Raw genomic sequence first — 21980 nt, forward strand, 5'->3', positions numbered from 1 at the left:
CTGGAGCCTGCAGTGTCCTTTTCTGATGAAAGATTAGCAAGCTATCTCCCTGTTAGCCTTTCTTAAATATGCCTAGCTATTTAACATTTTAGTGGCTGAGGCTCAGCAACAATTTCCTCATTGATAAACTTCTTTTCAGTTGCTAGGGTTTCTAGGTTGTAAGGATCTATTTTTCCTCCATGGGACCCAGTAAACTTTTATTTTGAATGAAATATTATAAATATTTTTTACATTTTCACACTTGGACTTTTGTCCTCTAAAAAGTTTCTCATCACGAATGACTAGAGTTGAAAGAAAAAAGCAAATTAAATTGTAAAAGGTCCCAAAAGCCTTCCACTCCTCAGCACATCTAAGGGGAAGCCTCAAGTACAAATGAAACATACCTGGCAATAAATATTATTGGGTTCATGACTTTACATATTGGTATAGATGAAAAACAAAGATGAATTTTAGGAGAACAGATAAATGAATGACAGATCTATGCTACTATTAAGGGGAGCTATGATGTTTTGGAGTTCATCCTAAAGTCAGAAGCTTAGGTTAGGAGGATAAGCTTGCCTTTCTACCAACTGATAAAGTTCCCCACCCCATCATTGAGAGTACCAGGCGGAGTGGCTTAAAAATCTGAGTTTGTGAAACGGTGGCAAATCTTACTTTGTTATGACTTGGGAAGTCTCTTACAAAGAGAAAACAAGTGTCTAATGATGCACCTTATTTTTAATATAGCGTACCACTTCCGAGAGAGGAAAATAGTAAAATTAGTCCTTCAGGAGAATGATGGAAAAAAAAAACCCAGTTTCTCACCAACAGTGCTTTTTTCCTCCTTAGTACCAACTGGTTTTGATATTTATAGATTGCATAGGAGTGGAAGGTAGACATTTACAATTATTATTAGGTTTATTATAATAATAATGACAGTTAAATAGCAGCAGTAGTTATATTATTTGTATGGCTTTGTTGCCACAGTGTTCTATAGTTTACCCTTTTGCTTGAAGCCACTCTGTTGGGTAAGCTGGGCAAGTCCTGTTACCTACCCAGTCCTCATTTTATAAGTGAGAAAGCTAAAGCCTGTCATAAACAAGGTTCACAGGTCCCAAGACTAAGAATTTGAACACAGATCTGCTTGGTCCCAGTTTGGTGTGCTTTTAGTAGCACTGGGCATGCTACTTCCTGAAATATTTTCGATGTATACTTGCCCATAAATAAGACAATCTAATGGGATTTTTTTTTTTTAAAGCACACATTACTATGGTAACAAACCCTCCATAGCAAGAAGATCACAAGCACATTTTCCCCCTGAAGTTCAGACTTGATTATGTAATCACCATCAAGAGGAGAATCATTATTATCAAAATTTGCAGTCTGGTCTTTAAAGTGGTTATGCAGTTCCAGGAAGCTAATGCATATTTTTAAAAGCAAAAGGAGAAAGTAGATGATTTGGGTGTTTTGCTTTATTTCTGTGTTTTCTTGTGCTACCCCAGATTTGCTGGAGGAAAGGAAAAAGACAAGCATGTTAACAAAAATGACATATTTGTGCTTCTCATGATATTTTGCCAGTAAGTATTTGAGAGAGTGCAATGACAACATCTGTTTTGAACAGAGGACAAGGAGCCTCACCAGTGGCCATGCAGAAAGCCCAGCAGGTGTCTCAGGGTCTGGATGTGCTCACAGCAAAAGTGGAAAATGCAGCCCGCAAGCTGGAAGCTATGACCAACTCAAAGCAGAGCATTGCCAAGAAGATTGATGCTGCTCAGGTAGTAATGATGATTTTCAGGAGGGGTGGGAAATAAATATCCTGCATCTCTGTCTGTCTGTCTTTCTTATTTACTGTGGGTGGATAACGAGTATTTCTAAGTGATGACTGATTCTCGGCATTTACCAATGTTAACACCTCTCCCTTTCACCACAGATTTAGACTCATGTTATCTCTATTTTGAAATAGAGATCTTAATTTTGAATACTTTGATCAGTTAAAAGAATGTACTCTGAGTACCAAGAAAATCCTAGTTCCTGGTAGAGATCACAGAATATGAAAACTGTTCTTTATGTTAAAATTCATAACTATATTTGGTCATAGCACTGTTAAAGGGTTAGAGTTTTCGGATGCTACTCCTGTAAAATGATTTTCATGCATTTCACAGAGAAACACAAATGTTTGAGCAGGTGAATTAATAAGGTGTGATTAAGCCAAAGATAAGATAAAGCTTGTGAAAATATTTATTCTAACGGGGATGGAAAAAATAACTTATAAGCAGATGAAGGATAGATTTGATTTTACCTGAGCCAAGAACCTGTGTAAAACAATAAGAATCAGCATTATAAAAGTGATCACTGGTGTGCCTTGTGATTACTTTTGAGATCTTTCTGATGGCCTTGTTAAGTTTAAAGAAATAGTTTCTGAGGAGATCACAGTGTGCTTTTTCCCCCTTTCTGTGTGTGCAGAATTGGCTTGCAGATCCAAATGGTGGACCAGAAGGAGAAGAACAGATTCGAGGGGCTTTGGCTGAAGCTAGGAAAATAGCAGAGTTGTGTGATGATCCTAAAGAGAGGGATGACATTCTACGTTCTCTTGGGGAGATATCTGCTCTGACTTCTAAATTAGCAGATCTGCGGAGACAGTATGTATTTAATTTCTGATATTGCCCTTTAATCTCTCTTTTCCCCCTGGCATGTAGATGGTTGAATGCTGTAGGTTAAAGGCACATATGATATTCTTCCACTATATTCCTGTTGATTCTGTATGACATGGCTAGGTCAGATATTACTTCTATTTTATTATTGCCATAACTGAGGGTTAATGATTTATTGCTGGTCAGATGGTTTTAAATGAATAAATTTAGGATGCCAAGAACTCCTTTTTTGAGATCTACTTTTTAATTTCTAAGCTAGGACTTTTTCTGCTACATCATATTTGTGGCATAACCGATTTCCAGGCATATGAGGAAAATAATTTTTGTGGCTCTCTAAGAAAAGATGCTGTGGAGGGGGTGGGGAGGGGAGGCATAAGAAGACACTTTTTTCTTTCCCCAGCAATGTTATTTCTTATGTAACTATTATGAAAGATCCTTAAATACGATGTCCTCATCACAGCTGCTGCGTTTAAAGACTTTCATGGCATCATCCACTTTGATTATGTAGGAAAGAGGTGTAGCTTTGTTCTTTTGATTGATATTTTTCTCTCTTAAACAAACTGCAGCACGTGCTGAAAGAACATTACAAGAGTACAATGTCGAAGTAAAAGTTTCTTCTTCCCCACCTTAGTCCTCTAGCCTCTTATCTGGGGTTACCGTAGTCAAGTATTTTGTGAGATTTGGGTTTTCATTTAACTTGCATATTTCATTTCCTCTTCTTCCATGGGAGAACCTAACCTTTTTTCTGTGACAGGCACCTTGGAGTTCTTTCAAGTCTTGTATTGACCAAGAGGACAATGGTGGTTAAAAAAAAGCACATTCCTGTCTAGCTAGGGCTATGAAATAGGAACTGAGTGGGAGCAGAATAGACACGCTTTAGGCAGAAAATTGTGATGAGACCAATTTAAATAATAGCTCAAGTTTGATTATATACCAAGCTTGATCATTTGGGGATGACTGAATTGTTTAGACTGAGAAAATAAATAATTTGACAATTGTACAATATAATGTCTATGCAGTTAGGTCTATGTTCATTAATATTAACCTATTTATATAATCTGTTTACATTCTTATTAGTTTAAAAATACTGAGAGGAGAAAACTATTTTAAAGACCTTAACACAATTCCATATACATATCAGGTACTCATTATGTTTCTTAATGATGAAGAGAGAATTGATGGTAATGGTATCAACAGCAAATGTCCCTGTGTGGTCACATGCCATCATTCCTTATTATAACATGTACATAGCTTCCTGGCAGTAGTAGTACGATCCACTCCTGGGAGCAGGAGCAGCCATGATCAGAACCATGATAAATAACCTTCTTTGTCCAGCTCTATAATGGAGAAGGTATTGAGATTTAAAGTCATAAAGGAGTTCTTAGGAGAGTATCTAAATTAGTCATTCTGGCAGGTAGAATAATATTTTCATTTTTATTGGTGAGACAGAGAAGATTCATCTGAAGTTTTCTCTAAGTAGACTTGAGATATAAAATGCATTAGACTTGGTATATGTTCATAGTGGTTAGAACCTGAAGTCTTTGGAGTAGGGTTTTGGGGGCAGTAATCTCCCTTTGTGATACATAATTGTGGTTTTCTTTTTATTTCTGTGTTGATGGTCTTGTTGAAGTTCTTTGGTTGCAAGGAACTAACTCAAGTAAAAAGTGGAAGTTTATTAGAAATATGTAGAGGCAGCTAATGGAGCTTGATAGTTTGAAGTATGGCCAGGTCTAGTGGAAATTGCAAGCTCCTCCCTCCATCTCTTGATAGTTGTATGGTATGCTGTCTGCTTCACTCTGTGTGTTGACTTTATTTGGGTTCTTTGTCTAGCTTTCACCTACCTGTTCCAGGCATAGTATGGCTTTCCAGTTCCAGATCTACCACTAGTTGACTATGTAGTGTTTTTGAAGTATGGACCAAGGACAACTTACCTTAAAATCATCTGGGAAGGTTGTAAAAAAAAAAAGTACACCCTGGACCCCTCACCAGCATACTTGATCAGAATCTCTTTTGATGATAGATTTAACAATCTGCATTTAAAACTAAGATCCCAGGTGACTTTTAGCCATACTGGAATTAGGTACCTTGCTTGACTGTGGTCTTGTTGTCTTTGAGTTAGATAACCAGTTTAATCAGTTATAGCAAAGATTGGAGAATTACTTGATAGCAATATAGGTTTCTAAGAGTGAGGACTCAAAAGTTAGAGCGCCTAGGTTTGAATCCCGAGTCCACCAAAGAAAGTGATAGACCTTGGGTAAGTTGTCCAACCTTTTGGCACCTCAGTTTTGCTTTTTGAATAGCGAGGATAACTTTGGTGTTTACCTTATAGGGTTGTTGTAGGATTAAATAATAGGAGTGTTTGCAGTAGTAACTATCAGAGTTGGAACTCAAAGGACTGTACTCCTGGGCACCTGGGTGGCTCAGTTGGTTAAGCATCTGCCTTTGGCTCAAGTCACGATCTCAGGGTCCTGGGATTGAGCCAGGCTCCCTGCTCAGTTGGATGTCTACTTCTCCTTTTCCCTCTCCCTACCTCCTGCTTACCCCACTAGTGCTCTCTTTTTCTCTTTCTCTCTCTCTCAAAAAAAAAAAAAAAAGGATCGTACTACTACTAGTTCCATAGCTAGTTCTTTTTTTTTTTATTTTTTTAAAATTTTACTTATTTATTGATGAGAAACACAGAGAAAGGTAGAGACATAGGCAGAGGGAGAAGCAGGCTCCCAGCTGGGAGCATGGTGTAGGACTAGTCCAGGACCCCGGGATCACAACCTGAGCCAAAGGCAGACGCTGAACCACTGAGCCACCCAGGTGCCCAGAGTATAGTCCTTTGAGTTCCAACTCTGATAGTGCCCCCTACTATAGCTAGTTCTACAGGTGCCCCCTACTATAGCTAGTTCTACAACTACTTCAACTACTGTTATACAACATACATGGCTACTTGAGCCCACCTAGTTCCTGAGGGAAGTAGTATTTTCTGCAATGGCTGAGTGTTGCTTGATTGAGCTCGGCTAACCAGATGGTTGAGCTTGATTGAGGTAGAATGACTCAATCTCCTATTTAATGTTTTAACTGGGATAATGCAATCTGAATTTAAATTATTAATTTCTTAATTTAGTGCCAAATAAACCATTCTCCTTCCAAACTAAGCTAATAATAATGATTAGCAATTTATCATCTCATTAGCATTTGTATAGCAATTAAAATCATCTCAGTGTAAATAGTGTCTGTGACAGGATGGCTTTTTTTTTTCTCTTCAGGGGCAAAGGAGATTCCCCAGAGGCCCGAGCATTGGCCAAACAGGTGGCCACAGCCCTGCAGAACTTGCAGACCAAAACTAATAGGGCTGTGGCCAATAGCAGGCCCGCCAAGGCAGCTGTCCACCTTGAAGGCAAGATTGAGCAAGCACAGCGGTGGATTGATAATCCCACAGTGGATGACCGGGGTGTTGGTAAGGCCATAAGTGCACTTAACCTTCATTAAACTGGTCTCAGTGAAAATAAGCAAGATGTTGATAGAGATCTTGTTCGTCTGTAATTAGGTGCAGAAAGGGTTCTTAGCTCCTGGTAAGTAAGTCATTCTACAACATGACTCCATTTCCAAATGTAGCTGATATGATTCCTGTGATTTAATCAAAAAGAATTAGCAAATAAATGATCTTGCTATGGGCAAATAGAAAGGTCCTTAGATTGGAATTGAAATTTTGAACTAATTATTTTCAGTATATAACTGTGTATACTTCTATTCTATTATATTTCTATTACAGTCATTGGAAAGTACCCAGTTAAATGTAATTTTTGAAAATAAGTAAGAGGCACTTAGGTACCAAGGTTATTTTCATTTGTAAGGGCTCTTGCATCACATAGTCACCAGTGGAATTGATAACTGAGAATTTTGATTTTGGGGAGATTTTAGGGATGAATCTATAAGAATTTAGGTCATTTTATGATAGCAAGCCATCTGAAGCTGAAAGATCTGTTTACTTCATTAACTGTATTTGTTGGATAAAAAGATAAATTTTTAAGTTGGTGATTCCTGGTGTTGGGGAATCAGACAGATGCATAATTTACTGGGGGAGGAATAAATTGGTATAAACGTTCTGAACAGCAATTTAGTATTACATGTTAAGAGCTTTAAAAAAGTTCATACTCATTGACTTAGCAATTTGACGTAGAGGAATTCATTATAAAAAGTAATTAGACATGTTTCTAAGGAATTACACACAAGAATGTATATAAATATAAATGTTTAATATGTATGTGATCAATAATTATAAGTAATATAAAATATTATATAGATTTTTTTTAGGTCATGATTTTTTTTTAAAAGATATTTATTTATTTATTCATGAGAGGACAGAGGGGGTGGGGCAGAGATACAGGCAGAGGGAGAAGCAGGCTCCATGCAGGGAGCCAGATGCGGGACTCGATCCCGGGTCTCTAGAATCAGGCCCTGGACTGAAGGCAGGCGCCAAACCGCTGAGCCTTCCGGGCTGCCCTTAGATCATGATTTTTAAAGATATTCAGTGATGTGGAAAAATGCTCCCATTAAATAAAAGAAGCAAGAAAAATTAATGTAAAGTATGATCTCAATTTTGTAAAAGAGAAATGTATATTTGTATAGGAACATGCAATGCATCAAATAAACTAGAAAATTTACAATAACAAGGATGGATCTAGACGGTATAATGCTAAGTGAAATATGTCAGAGAAAGACAAATCATTTCTCTCATGATTTCACTCATCTGTAGATTTTAAGAAACAAAACAAATGAACTAAAAATTGAAATAAACTAATAAAACCAGACTTAACTATAGAGAATAAATTGATGGTTACCAGAGAGGATGTAGGTAGGGGAATGAGTGAAGTAGGTGAAGGGGATTAAGAGTATGCTTATAGTGATGAGCACTAAGTAATGTACAGAATTGTCAAATCACTATATTGTACACCTGAAACTAATACGACACTGTATGTGGCCTATACTGGAATTAAAATTAATACATTTTAGTAGAATAGTTTTTAAAAAGACCAGAAGGAAATGTTCAACTGTATCAATTTCTGAGGATTATGGTGAATTATCTATACTTATTTATACTTTTCTGAATTTCCTACAGTTTTCTATTATGAGGGGCAAAAACCCCACAAAATGTTACTAATTAAACAACAACAACAACAAAACCCCAACAATACAGCAGTTTACCACACTTGCCTTCTTTGGGTCTACGTGAATTACAGTGCTTTCCTCTGGATCCAGGTCAGGCTGCCATCCGGGGGCTTGTGGCCGAAGGGCATCGTCTGGCTAATGTCATGATGGGGCCATATCGCCAAGATCTTCTTGCCAAGTGTGACCGGGTGGACCAGCTGACAGCCCAGCTGGCTGACCTTGCTGCCAGAGGGGAAGGAGAGAGTCCTCAGGCGAGAGCACTTGCCTCTCAGCTCCAAGACTCCTTAAAGGTAAAACTTGGAAGCATATATCATTACATCTGTGTGCTTACCATTATTGACAAACTAGGGAGGCAGAGAGATTTTTAAAATACATAATTTCTTGAGTCTGGCGAAAGTGAAGAGTGGATCGAGGAGGATATAAGGAAGTCCAGAGCTTATTAGGAAAAAGCTCCCTTGTGTTTGACAGCGGCTGAAGTTTCTTTCTGAGTTTCAGTCAAGTGGGAGCTCTTTCGGGATATTTGCCCTGCTGTCACCTGTACTTCTTTATTTGGTCCATATTTTTCTTAAAATGGACTCCGTTTTTAATCTTAGGTGGATTTATTTAAAAGAAAAATTTATAATAAACCTGAAATCATGAGCTTGATGAGCTAGTTATATTTTTCCTAATATTCTTTAAAAGAAAACACGGAATTATTAAAATAAGAACACCAATCTAACACTGAAAATCATCTCAGGTATCATGAGCTACTCATCTTGAGAAACAGTGGGAGAGACTGAGACTTCTTTGTATAAATCCAGAACACTTAGGTCAGACTAAGTGTGATAACTACAAAAAGGAGCCTTTTCATGACTTCTAAGAACCGTCTTTAGACTCGTGTTAAGAAATGGGTACATACACTGGTTATCAAGTTATTCCAGAAACTTAACTGAAAAAACATGTATCCAAAAGAAATTTCCATCATTAAGTTATTTACTTGTAATGTGAGAAAATGCTTAGAAATTTGGGACTGTGTCCACCCAACCATCCTTATAGCTTCTGTGGTCATTATCAGGCTCCTCCAGCATTGGGAGTGGTGAGGAACTTCATTTCATTTCAGGGTCTTCTGTGGGTTCCTCCCCATGAATCTCAGTATGATTTCTTAGAGGCCACCAAGAAAAGAAGTAAGATTTCTTGTTTGGGTGGAGCAGTCTCCAGGGAAATGTGGGTCCTGTCTTACTCTTTCTACCAGACACTGATCTCTTAGAGGATAGGATTCATATCTTACACCTGTTCCGTGCTGGCGCAGTACTTTGTACATAGTTGATAGTAAATACTTACTGAGTGAAAGATTGAATGAATGAATGAATGAATGAATGAATGTGTCACTGAAGTGAGGACATTGGCAGATGTGCTTTTTGGACATTTTTGGTAATTTTTATTTGTAAACAATGTTTTTAAGGATCTGAAAGCCCGGATGCAGGAGGCGATGACTCAGGAGGTGTCAGATGTTTTCAGCGATACCACAACTCCCATCAAGCTGTTGGCAGTGGCGGCCACTGCACCTCCTGATGCTCCCAGTAGGGAGGAAGTGGGTATCTGAGGTCTTCCATTTCTTCTCTTGGCCAGCTGTAAACACACACACACTCGTATATATTTGTATATTTGTAAAGGCAAAATGTGATTTCCGTGTGCATCAGGGGCAGTGGTTGGGAAATTGTGGATGAAGTGTGGGAGGGCAGAAGAGGGAAGGCCTTGCCACATCCTCCTTAGTCATCAGGTGTATCAGTTAGGAATGTCTTTAGAACATGTCTTCAGTTGTAAGCTGCAGAAGACCTGACTATCAGAGACAAAAACAAATGGGTTTTCTTTTTATTGTGTGACAAGAAACATGGAGATAGGTGATCCTTGACAGGTTCAGCAGTTTGTCATCATGAGATCTGGCATACCTGTGATTTTCTTGGTCTTTTCCTAATGGTGTGAGATGGCTGCTATAACTCTATGCATCATGTTCAGAGCAATAAGAAACAAGGGGTAGGGCCCTCCAGTCATAACTGTCCCTTTTATTAGGACATTTTATTCTCAACACAGAATTCAAGGCAAGCCTTTTAAATGATTTGATGTCATTCAGATATTCAGCCTCTTCCGATGACTCCTTCCTCTTCCAGAGTGAAGCCAGCGTCCTTAAAATAACAGTAAGGCCAGTGATGTGCTGGCAGGACAGCACTCCAGGAAAGTCTAAAGACCAGAACACCCTAATTTGTAAAGCTTGTTTATTTCCATGATGTAAATATTCCCATCATGACTGTTTGTGGAGTCACTGAAAGCAGAGTTGGGAAGGAAGAGATGGGCATGTTTGGCTCTGATGAGCTGGTGTGAGTTGTTCTCGAAGCTTCCGGGGCACCACGGTCGCTGGTTCCCGCCTACTTCTCTGACCTCACCCCTCATGCTCCTCTGTCTACATTGACCTCCTGGTGTTGTTTCCCGGGCTGCCATGTTTATGTCTACTGTGTTCTCACCTTGGGGCTGTTGTACTTGTTCTCTCTGTTCCTCCCATAGATAATTATTTGTATTATTCATTCCCTTTCTTCATCTCCTACTGAAATGCCACTTTTGGGTCACTGCCTAAGATAGCAACCCCAGCCCCAGCCCTGGGGATTTCTTAATCTCCATATCCTACTTTTCTCCTCAGCATTTTTCAACATTTGACATGTTTACTTCACTTTTTGTTTGTCTGTATCCCTCACAGTAGCCTGAGAGGCCATGCAGGCAAGGACTTTGTTTTGTCATACTTTATTCCCAGTTTTTTTTCTTTAAATATTTTATTTAAAATCTTTATAAGATTTTAGGGATCCCTGGGTGGCGCAGTGGTTTGGCGCCTGCCTTTGGCCCAGGGCGCGATCCTGGAGACCCGGGATCGAATCCCACGTCGGGCTGCCGGTGCATGGAGCCTGCTTCTCCCTCTGCCTGTTTCTCTGCCTCTCTCTCTCTCTCTCTCTCTCTCTCTCTGTGACTATCATAAATAAATAAAAATTAAAAAAAAATCTTTATAAGATTTTATTTATTTGAGAGTGAGCGAAAGAGAGAGCAAGAGAAGGAGAGCATGAGCATGAGCAAGGAGAGGGGCAGAGGGAGAGGGAGAAGTAGAGGGAGAAGTAGAGGGAGAAGCAGGTTCCCCGCTGAGCAGGGAGTCTGACTTGGGGCTTGATCCTGGGATCATGACTTGAGCTGAAGGAAGATACTTGACTGACTGAGCCACTCAGACCTCCCTTTATTCTCAGTTCTTTTTTTTAAATTTAATTTTTTAAAATTTAAATTCAATTAGCCAACATATAGAACATCATTAGTTTTAGATGTAGAGTTGAGTAATTCACTAGTTGCATGTAAGATCCAGGGCTCCTCACATCATATGCCCTCCTTAATGCCCGTCACCCAGGTACCCCATTTCCCCGTCTTCCTCCCCTCTAGCAACCCTCTTTCCCATAGTTGAGACTCGCATGATTTGTCTCCCTCTCTGATTTCTTCCCATTCCATTTTTCCTCTCTTCCCTTATGATCTTTTGCACTGTTTCTTATATTCCTCATATGAGTGAAACTATGTCATAATTCTCTTTCTCTGAATGACTTATTTCACTCAACATAATACCCTTCAGTTCCATCCATGTCATGATGTAAATGGTAAGATTTCATCCTTTGTGATGGCTGAGTAATATTCCATCTTGTGTAGTATATATCTATCTATCTATATCTATATCTATATCTATATCTATATCTATATCTATATTTATATCTATATCTATATCTATATCTATTTATATCTATCTTCTTTATCCATTCATCCACCGTTGGACTTCTTGGCTCAAAAACAGACACATAGGGACACCTGGGGGGCTCAGTGGTTGGGCATCTGCCTTTGGCCCAGGGCATGACCCTGGGTCCTGGGATCGAGTCCTGCATTGGGCTCCCCACAGGAAGTCTGCTTCTCCCTCTGCCTATGTCTTTGCTTCTCTCTCTGTGTCTCTCATGAATAAATAAAAACAATCTTAAAAAACAAACCAACCAACCCCAAAACAGACACATAGATCAATGAAACAGAATAGAGAATCCAGAAATGGATCCTCAACTCTATGGTCAGTGAATCTTCTGACAAAGCAGGAATGAATATTCCCAGTTCCTAAAACAATGCCTGGCACATTGTTGGTGCTGAATGAATGGAATTAAAGCCTTTCCCAGAAATCCTCCAGGAGACTTTTGCTTATGTTTCATTGGCTAGAACTCGGTCATATGGCTGCTCCAGCTGTAGAGGAATCTAGGAAAGCAAGTATTGGCAGCAAAGAAGAAGGGGCTGTTGGGTCAGGCACCTAAGACCAGGTAGAAGTGGTGGGTGGAGGTTTGTGTTATTCCTTTTTGCTGATGACACCCGTTTTCCTTCTTTAGCCTAGGTCATGGCACAGTTCAGCTCATGGTCCCCTTCGACTAGGGTGATTTGCTATTCTTTTCATTCCAGAGTTCTCTGAGTCTTAGACTAGTAGAAAGAGTCTCTGCTGGTTCCTTGGTATGTCAGCATGTGTTGTCCACTGTCCCCCTCTCTCCTCTCTCGGAAATGTGTGAGTCGCCATTGACTCTTCCCACACCAATAAATATCTAAGGCAAGCTAATTTGATCTCACAAATATTCCTTGAATCCTTTACGTTTTCCATTCATGTTGCTACAGCTCTGGTTCTGATCCTTGTCCCCTGTTGCCTAAATGACTGCACAGCTGTGACTGGTCTTCTTTGAATCTGTCACTAAGCCACCAATAAAATAAAAATACAGATTTGACCCTATTTCACTACTTAGCCCTTTGGCAGGCCTTCCCTCTCGCATAGGATAAAGCCAGAGTGCCAGGATCTGCTCCTAGTACTCTCTTTATGCCTGTTTCCCACAAGCGTCTGCTTTTCAGTTCATGCCCCAGTAGCCCTTAACTGCTTATAGTTTCCTACAGACTCTGTCCTTTCTCTCTTCCTTGTCTCTGTTCTTTTTGTTTCTAATTACCTTTCCCTTCTTTTTGGGCTAATTCCTATTTATCCTTTATCCTTTTATCCTTTACTTCCTGGATAGCTTTAAGCTCCCTTTTGCTCCCATGATGTCAGCGCTTAGGTTTATGATTGTACATCATACACTCTAATATAAGTATCTGTTTATGGGCCTTTTTTTACATCTCAAGGATGTGAGCTCCTGAGTTGCAGAAATTGTGCCTTATTCATTTTTTGTGTCTTCAGCACCTATTCCAGTGTTCTGGCACATAGTAGGTGCTCAGTAAATTTTGACTGAGTGATAAGAAAAGCAGGCCAAACAGCCAGTTAAATCAGAGGATGCAGCAGACAGGGCTGGAATTGGGATGATTAAGTAGGGTAAACGAAAGCCTTGTAGATCCAGGGGTGGGAGACCAGCCAAGATAAGAAACAAGGACTGAGGCTAGGAGATCAGAGGTTCAGACAGAGCTTCTGAGCATTAAATGGCAAGAACCCAGGTGGCTGAACCCAAACAAGAGGCCAGTGTGGGCAAGAGACTTGAGTGGGTCAACCCAGCACCCTGGCGATTCGATTGGAACCTGCTGCTGAACCAGGAGACCTTTAGAGCTTAGAGATGGTCTGCTAAGAGTCAGAACTGCCCCAGTGGGGCAGGTAGATCCCTGGGGGAAAGCATAGAAGAGGATGGATCCTGTCGGCAGTTTCTGACATGCTCTGTGTAGAGTGTAAACCTGACCGGGCACTGGTATGCCTTGTGTTTTCAAGCACTGTTACCCTAACAAGTGACAGAAGAGCTTTTGTCATTTTATCTGAGTTAAATAGTCCCCTTCATCATACTCAGCCTTGCATTAATATCCACATCAAAGGATAAGTTAACTGTTTTTTTTTTGTTTTTTTTTTTTTTAATTTGAGAGGTGAATGAACAATTCAGTAGGTGGTTTTGTATTCAGGGTAATAAAAATCAGCCTTCCTTGCCCTAGTCTCAGGCCTGAGTGTGAGCACCAGCTATCATTTTTCCCTTGGAGGTCAGGAGCAGAGTTTTTACAACATTAATGGTAATGGATATGAGAGGGATGCTGCCTTGAGGCGGCTGGAGTTCAGGTTAGGACGAGGATGTTCTTGGCCTTTAATGTCCCCAGCCAACTACACTGGAGCCTGGGTGGGTTTGTCTGTCTTCCTGAAACTACAGGATAAGACTTTTGGGAACAGGGAATTTTGAAGTCTGTGGACTCCTTATTGCAGACTACACGGTGCTCTGTATCCTGTCTGCACTTGGTAAGCATTGGTTGAACTGAAATTCGAAGTTGGGTAGGAAAAAAAAACAAAAACCAAAACCAAAGTTGGGTAGGCTGTGCGCATGCACTCGTGATGCTTATGGCCAAACCTCTGAGGACACAGAGCAAGGTCAAGACCTGGCAATCACCAGATTGTTGTCATCTGTGAAGTTGTTGCTTGAGTGGTTACTGCCTCTACTTAAAGAGAGTTTTTTTCTTTGGCTTCTTGACTTCTTTTACTGACATAAATTTTCCTAATTTCTTTGTTTTTTCCTCAAGGTATTTGATGAGAGGGCAGCTAACTTTGAGCACCATTCAGGAAGGCTTGGTGCCACAGCGGAGAAGGCGGCTGCTGTTGGAACTGCTAATAAATCCACCGTAGAAGGCATTCAGGCATCAGTAAAGACGGCCCGAGAACTCACACCCCAGGTTGAATTTTGTTCACTTTTCGTTGTTTCAGTACTCACCGTATAGTGTGCAGTAAAGGTCAATTATAGAATAGTTTCTATACATTTTTGAACACTTACTCTACATTGTCATGAAAGAAACAAACTCACAGTGTCAAAATCATTTTTGTATTGTTTTAGCTTTCTACAATGATCATAGATTACTTTTGAGAGTAGAAAAAAGTAGTAAAGCAACCCTTGCTCACACACACCCATAATTTGGGAAATATTTGGATAATCTTGAGAGGTTAAGTCTATTTTGATTGCAGAGCGTCTGCCTTCCCCACATCTCTTTGAGGATATTTTTAAAAAATCCGGTTGTGTTCATAACTTGTTTTCTTTTTTTCTACTTCATTATATAACCACATTATAGCCAGTATGCTGTGAATAGTATACTGGTAGAGTGGGAGCAAAAGAAAACAAATTGGGTGGGAATTGAAGTTCTAATATGTAATAAGTATTCTTAAAAATACCAGTCCAACATCTTTTAGTGTGATGTTTGCACTTTTTTTTCTAATCAAATTATAGAGAATTCATTTAAAAAATTTGATTTATTCGGCAGATACGTATTGTGTGCCTTTAGTATATCAGGAGCTTTACACATCTGTGATACTGGCTTTGGTGGGAACTTGCAGGAAGGGATGGAAAAAACCCACACCTCTTTATTGTTTGTTTTTTTGCCCACGTGGCATGTTAACAAATTAGATTCTCTTGAAAAATCACACATATCCAACTTTTAAAAAATATTTCCATAAAATATGAACATGTGTAACTTTCTTTAAAAATTTCCGTAAAACATAGAACATAGAACATAGGCATTTCGGTATAAAACTGAGATTCCTAAAAAAGAGAAACAGAAAATTAAAAATACCAACTATGGAAAGAGTAAGGATTTTGGAGACAGATTTAGACTTGCATCCTCTGTGACTCTGAGTTTAATCATCTGTAAAATGGAGGGAATTCCTTCCTAATGGATATTTTGGAGGATTAAGAGGATATGTGTGTAGCCTGTAACTTACCAAATATTCGGGCAGTGTTAGTTCCTTCCCCAGCTCCTCTAACTGGTTTGCCAGGAGCTCTTGAGCAAGTCGCTTACATTTTCTAGGTCTTGGTTTTTGCATCTGTAAGTTGGAGGAATTACCTACCCATCCTGTTTCCTAAGGGGTGTTGTGAGATAATGGATGCAGTAAGATAATGCATGTGGAAGTACTTTGTGAACTGTAGCCAGTTCCTTTTTTTTTTTTTTTTTAAATCTGTAAATAGCAGTTTTAAGTAATTTGCTGTGTCTCTCTTGGTGGTGCTTTTTAAGATGGAAAAATCTACATCAAGTGTTTATTTATTTCTTTTATCTTATTTATTTCTTTTAAACATCAAGTGTCTAAACATAAGTCACTTTTTTTTGAACTTTACAAATTTATTTATTTTTTAAATAAATTTATTTTTATTGGTGTTTAATTTGCCAACATATAGAATAACACCCAGTGCTCATCCCATCAAGTGCCCCCCTCAGTGCCCATCACCCAGTCACCCCCACCCCCCACCCACCTCCCCTTCCATCACCCCTAGTTCATTTCCCAGAGTTAGGAGTCTCTCATGTTCTGTCTCCCTTTCTGATATTTCCACCCATTTCTTCTCCCTTCCCTTCTATGCCCTTTCACTATTTTTTATATTCCCCAAATGAATGAGACCATATAATGTTTGTCCTTCTCCGATTGACTTATTTCACTCAGCATAATACCCTCCAGTTCCATCCACGTCCAAGCAAATGGTGGGTATTTGTCGTTTCTAATGGCTGAGTAATATTCCATTGTATACATAAACCACATCTTCTTTATCCATTCATCTTTCGATGGACACCAAGGCTCCTTCCACAGTTTGGCTATTGTGGCCATTGCTGCTATAAACATCGGGGTGCAGGTGTCCTGGCGTTTCACTGCATCTGTATCCACAAATGTTGGAGAGGATGTGGAGAAAGGGGAACCCTCCTGCACTGTTGGTGGGAATGTGAACTGGTGCAGCCATGTGTGGAGATTCCTCAAAGAGTTAAAAATAGATCTGCCCTATGACCCAGCAACATAAGTCACTTTGTATATGTTCTGAAGTATCAAGTGAACGCCACTTTGTCATTCTGGTACCTTCTCAGAATCAGCCTGTGACTGTAAAACCTTTTGCTCGGGTGAGCGGTTGCAGAGACCCAAGTGTTCCTGCATTCGGCCTGAAAGGCTTGCCCATTTTTGGCTTTCTAGTGCCATCTGTAGGTGGAGAGAGGGGAAAGCTTTGCTGAAGGTTTGTGTCCCAGTGCGAGGGCGCCCTGGGGCTTACAGGTTGTTTTGTCATCCACAGGTGGTCTCAGCTGCTCGCATTTTACTTAGGAATCCTGGAAATCAAGCTGCTTACGAACACTTTGAGACCATGAAGAACCAGTGGATCGATAATGTTGAAAAAATGACAGGTAGGGTTGTGCGCCAAGCTCTTACCGTGGAGCCCTTGAGGAGTGCGTTCGCAGAAACTCAAGCAGGACCGGTTATGTGACTGGGCTGTAATTGGAGGAAGGGATGGTCACGTGCCCGACAGTGTACTTGGCCCTGGTTAAGGCCGCAGAGCAGCGGCAGCTTCTCATTCAAGCCTTGCAACTTGTATGAAGAGAGGCTCTTTGAGTCCCTCTTATTTTAATGCTGCCCTCCCTGTGTGATGTGTATTGTTAGGGCTGCTATCTCCTCTCTGAATAGTGCCTTTGCTCCGTCTGAACCAGAGTTTGGTTTCAGAGGCTGGGAGGCGGTGTTCGCGGACACAGTGAGCGGCCCTGTCATTTTCAGTGGGTTCACATTTCAAGGAACCACAATAGCTACCATTTAATACACCTTGTCTCAGAGTTTCCTCCAACTTATCAACTACGTAGTTTTTTTAAAAAAGAGGAGAAGCCAACCACCAGCAAACGCGTGTCCATGCAACTGAAGCGGCACCTCCGAATCTTCTTCACGGTCTGTGGAGGGAGGCCTAGGAGAGGAGGGCAGAAGGGAGGGATGCGGGCTCTCCGGCTTCCCCGGCTGAACCTGTGGTGACGGGAGCCACGGCAGCCAGAGATGAAAGTGGAGCTCCTGAGGTGTCGGAGGAGAGGTAACAGAAACAAGAAACAGCCGCCCGGGGTTATTAGAATCCTCAGCGTGGCTCGTCTTGGGCACTACAAGCTGCCAGCACGCAACAGATGGCTGTGAGTGAGGAGGGAAGGGAGAAAATGTTATTAGCAGAATGTGGAGATGCCGCAGAGGCCTGAGTCGCCATCCTCCTGATGTTGCTGCGCTTCTGGTGACCTGTGGTCGACTCGGGAAGGCCAGTGACCACGGTTGGTATGAGTGTTGTGAATCTGTACAGCCTCCTGGACTACATCTTCACTCTTTTTTTGAACTAAGGTAATCATCTGGAAGCTTTTGCTTGTTTAGGAAGGACTCAGAGCTGAAGGAGAGAATTCTGGGTGTGACATTTTCACGTGAGACTCGAGTGGACAACAGGGTTTTTGAGCCGCTGTTCTTCTAAAGTAGAAACGAAATTCCATTTCTGTTCTCCTGACAGGGCTGGTGGACGAAGCTATTGATACCAAATCTCTGTTGGATGCTTCCGAAGAAGCAATTAAAAAAGACCTGGACAAGTGTAAAGTAGCCATGGCCAACATTCAGCCACAGATGTTGGTCGCCGGGGCGACGAGCATCGCTCGCCGGGCCAACCGTATCCTGCTGGTGGCTAAGAGGGAGGTGGAGAACTCTGAGGATCCTAAGTTCCGTGAGGCTGTGAAAGCTGCCTCCGATGAATTGAGCAAAACCATCTCCCCAATGGTGATGGATGCAAAGGCTGTGGCTGGAAACATTTCCGACCCTGGTAAGCAATGCATGGTGCGGTTCACCTCCCTCGAGAGGTTAACTCAGGAAGCTGACAGGGTGCTGAGACGGTGTGCACCCACCCCACAACCACCGTGTCCAGTATCTGAGAGCAAAACCTACAGATCCGTAGTTTGAGATTGCTAGATCACTCTTTTGATGTCCCCCCAAAATATCACACTGAATATTTTCTCCAATATTGGCAGGTTTTATTGTGAGTTAGTTTCTCTGGGCCAGCTTTTTTTTCTCTGTGCTTTCTTAATGTTGTCTGACTAGATAGCTCCTGGCTCTGTTTAGTCATTGTTTTGGAAATTGCTCAAAAGATGCAAGAAAACCATTTTATCAACCATTTAGCTTATGTAACTGGCATTAACTTCTCTTCTGCTTTTCTTAAACTGTCTTTTCTCTGTAAGACATTTTCTGTTTCTGCCAAATCTGGAGGGCTTAAGTTGACCTGTAGATCTCCTTGGTAAATATCCCGATCCCACACCAAGGAATCTAGATTTTTCTTTAGCTGAATTCTGAGCACATTTCCAGTATTACTAAAGATGTTACTGCTTCTTTGGTCAGAAACATCTGAATTCCTCCGTGTTCTGAGCATCCAGCGTGTCTAGCCTTGTCTCCGAGTAACCCAGGCAGCGTAAGGGAGTGGGAAGGAAGGGTGGCCCTATTCATCCCTACCCACGCCTTCAGCCCACTGTCACTAAGAACACACTCCGTTTCCTAATTGGAGTTTCTAGTAGTTCGAGTAGAATTCCTGAATCCCAGGTGACTGAACACCATAGCAGCATTTGATCAACATAGGGGTTAATACACTTAATGCCAGGTTGAGCAAAGTAGTAGGGAGAAAGGTGAGACGTCCTCCAGGGACCGTATGCCCCATCTGAAACCAGCATCTCTCCTATTCTGACTTGGCAGCCTTATCTCTTGACTGCTTCATCATTATAGGAGAAGTGGTGAGCACCACCTGAGCCCAAAGTGATCACACCCAGGAACGTCTTGAGTACTTGTTAATTGTACAGGCCAGAAGGCACCCTGCAGCACAAGGACTAGCTGGTTTGTGACACTTCTGGCTCTTTGTAGGCCTTATGGCATCTGCCTTGCCCTGACGTCCCTTCCCCTTCAATCACTGCCTGTGATGCTTCCTGGCAGCTTCACATCCAGCTTTTGTTAATAGAAACTAGTTCTTCTGCTGGACAGACAGTGCTCCAGGGCACTGACCTGCCCAGCTGAAAGTGAGGGCGTCTTATGTTTAGGCCTGCAAAAGAGCTTCCTGGACTCAGGATATCGGATCCTGGGAGCTGTGGCCAAGGTCAGAGAAGCCTTCCAACCTCAGGAGCCTGACTTCCCGCCTCCTCCTCCAGATCTTGAACAGCTCCGTGTAAGTAAATTCAGGATGATGGGGAGAACTGAGCAGAGGGTGTTGGGACTGTAGCAAGAGGGAGGTAAGCTGTGCTCTGCAGCCTCATTTACTAGGTGTCTTTGTTTAGCTTTTACTTGAAGCTTAGGCACACAAGTTGTTTTTCATTACCAAATCAGTAGAGCACCTCACCCCCTGTGCCCTGTTTTTATGCATGGGATGTGGGTTGGCTGACTGTGCTGGGGACCCACTAGCGTGGAACAGCTGGCTTTGGCAAATGTGCGTGTGATGAGTGCTGAGGTCCTGGATGAGTTAATGAAGAGTGGGGAAATCATCTTGGTGGTGTGGAGATATTTTGTGTTCCCAGCTGACAGTGGTGAAACTGAGGTAGCTAGACGTGTGTACCTTCTTTCCTTTCCTTGACTTTTTTTTAGTAATAAAAGTAGTATAGTCTTTGGTTTTTTTTAAAGCTTATTTTTCCCCAACTATAATTTAAAGTCTTTTGATGCATCCCCAGAGTGCCATAAATTATTCTTCCATAGGTCAGTGGTTGAAGAGGAGTCTTAGTTGGGCAATATCTTATAGATACAAATCTTAGGATAGGAAATAGTGATTATTCTAACACTACTGGAAATAGCTGGACTTTGGGAATAGTTCATCAAGGCAGCCATTTGATTTACTTTCCCATGTTTCATGTCAGTAAAAGATGTGAGTTTCTAGGTTGGTTGGGGACAGAATTGGGTCATTTTGCCCGATGGAAAATGGAAGGCACGGTGCTTCCATAGCCTCCGATGCTTCAGCTTCGTTTGAGTCTCTGGAGCAGGGCTGTTGGTGCATGGTGAGGGCCAGGGTGGGGGCTATTCTGAGACCTGGCTTTGTATGTGATCAGCAGATTCATGACACTTAGACTCAGGATTTTAGAGATCATTTGGTCTAGCTGCCCCTCGTTGCCAGACGGGAAAGCTCAGGCCCAGGAGAGAAGTTAACTTGCCTATGCAACTGGCTTCAACAATCAGGACCACAAATTAGATCTTCTCTAGGAATCTTCAGTCCCAGAGAAGTGGTGCTATGTGTGCCTCCCTGGGATGCATCCAAAACTGTAGCTCTTGGCTTTTTATGGAGAAGCAAGGAAGAAAGTATGCATCTGTTGAGATTGAAGCAGGTGGTCCCTGTGCTCAGTGTGGGTGGTCTTATATGGAATGAGTGTGGGTGGCTTTTCTGGGGATGCTTTTTAGAGGAAAAGGAAAGAATTCTAGAAGGGAGTAGTTCCTAGGGTTTTACTTACAACCCAGTAATTCTTCCTTAGCTGGCAGATGAGCTTGCTCCTCCCAAACCACCTCTGCCTGAGGGTGAGGTCCCTCCGCCCAGGCCCCCACCACCAGAGGAGAAGGATGAAGAGTTCCCTGAGCAGAAAGCCGGGGAGGTGATTAACCAGCCAATGATGATGGCTGCCAGGCAGCTCCATGATGAGGCTCGCAAATGGTCCAGCAAGGTAAGTAAGGAGGCTTTTCTTGTTGGAATAGGATGAAGAAGAGCTCACAGCCCAGGAAGAAGAGTCTGATTGGAAGGTTACCCTCTCTCTGCCTTGGTTCCTGCTGTTGCCAATAACATGATCGCCCTTTTACTTATGGTTTAGTAAGATATTTGAGAGGGGGTTCCTTTCCTCTGTCCATGCAAGTGTCTGCTCCTGTGACCCTGGACACTTGGGGTCTTTTAAAAATTGCTTTTCTTTCTTGGGATTGCTGAATGTGTTTAGATGCTCTCTTGCTAGTTATCAGCGCTCCAATCGTGAAGTAGTCTTCTGGGGGCTCTGCTCGAGTTAGATGAAGTGTTTGTGTTTTCCTTCTATTTTTCATAAAAGCAGGTTGATGGATGTCTTAGAAGCCACATGCTTTATTCTTTTTCTCAGAATCATCTTACCCCTCAATTCCAGCCCGCTGCAGGCTAACTCTAGCTCCACAAATCTCAAAGTGTCAATATTAACGTGGTTGGTGAAAATGTGGATGCTGCTGCAGCAGCAGTCATGCCCCATGAATAACTTTTGCCTCTATCCCCCTAAATGATGAAGAGTGCATGGTAGTTTTTCTAGATAAGAGCTAAATATTATTGCTAGCCTGACAGTGAGATGTAGTTCTACCTCAGTTCTAAACTGTTTGTCATATGACGCTTCCTTCTAGATCTTCATTCCCACCATTTATTTGCCTTTTCACGCCCTCAGCCGTCTCAGGCTCTTGTATTAAATGCAGTTCCC

The 21980-nt window shown here is 41.5% G+C and overlaps 1 protein-coding gene across 5 annotated transcripts in view; it reads left to right on the forward strand.

Annotated features, from left to right (window-relative positions):
* Positions 1-21980, forward strand: part of VCL (vinculin) — a 115664-nt gene that overhangs the window by 84418 nt on the left and 9266 nt on the right. For all 5 annotated transcript variants that reach the window (XM_072823657.1, XM_072823659.1, XM_072823658.1 and 2 more), the window contains exons 9-18: positions 1601-1754; positions 2443-2618; positions 5885-6075; positions 7878-8077; positions 9229-9357; positions 14331-14480; positions 16841-16949; positions 18068-18370; positions 19626-19750; positions 21036-21221. In XM_072823657.1, coding sequence (XP_072679758.1) covers positions 1601-1754; positions 2443-2618; positions 5885-6075; positions 7878-8077; positions 9229-9357; positions 14331-14480; positions 16841-16949; positions 18068-18370; positions 19626-19750; positions 21036-21221 — 1723 coding nt within the window. The remainder of the gene's footprint in view (positions 1-1600; positions 1755-2442; positions 2619-5884; positions 6076-7877; positions 8078-9228; positions 9358-14330; positions 14481-16840; positions 16950-18067; positions 18371-19625; positions 19751-21035; positions 21222-21980) is intronic.

This window comes from Canis lupus, chromosome 4, assembly GCF_048164855.1.
Source record: "Canis lupus baileyi chromosome 4, mCanLup2.hap1, whole genome shotgun sequence".
NCBI classification, from domain to species: Eukaryota; Metazoa; Chordata; class Mammalia; order Carnivora; family Canidae; genus Canis; species Canis lupus.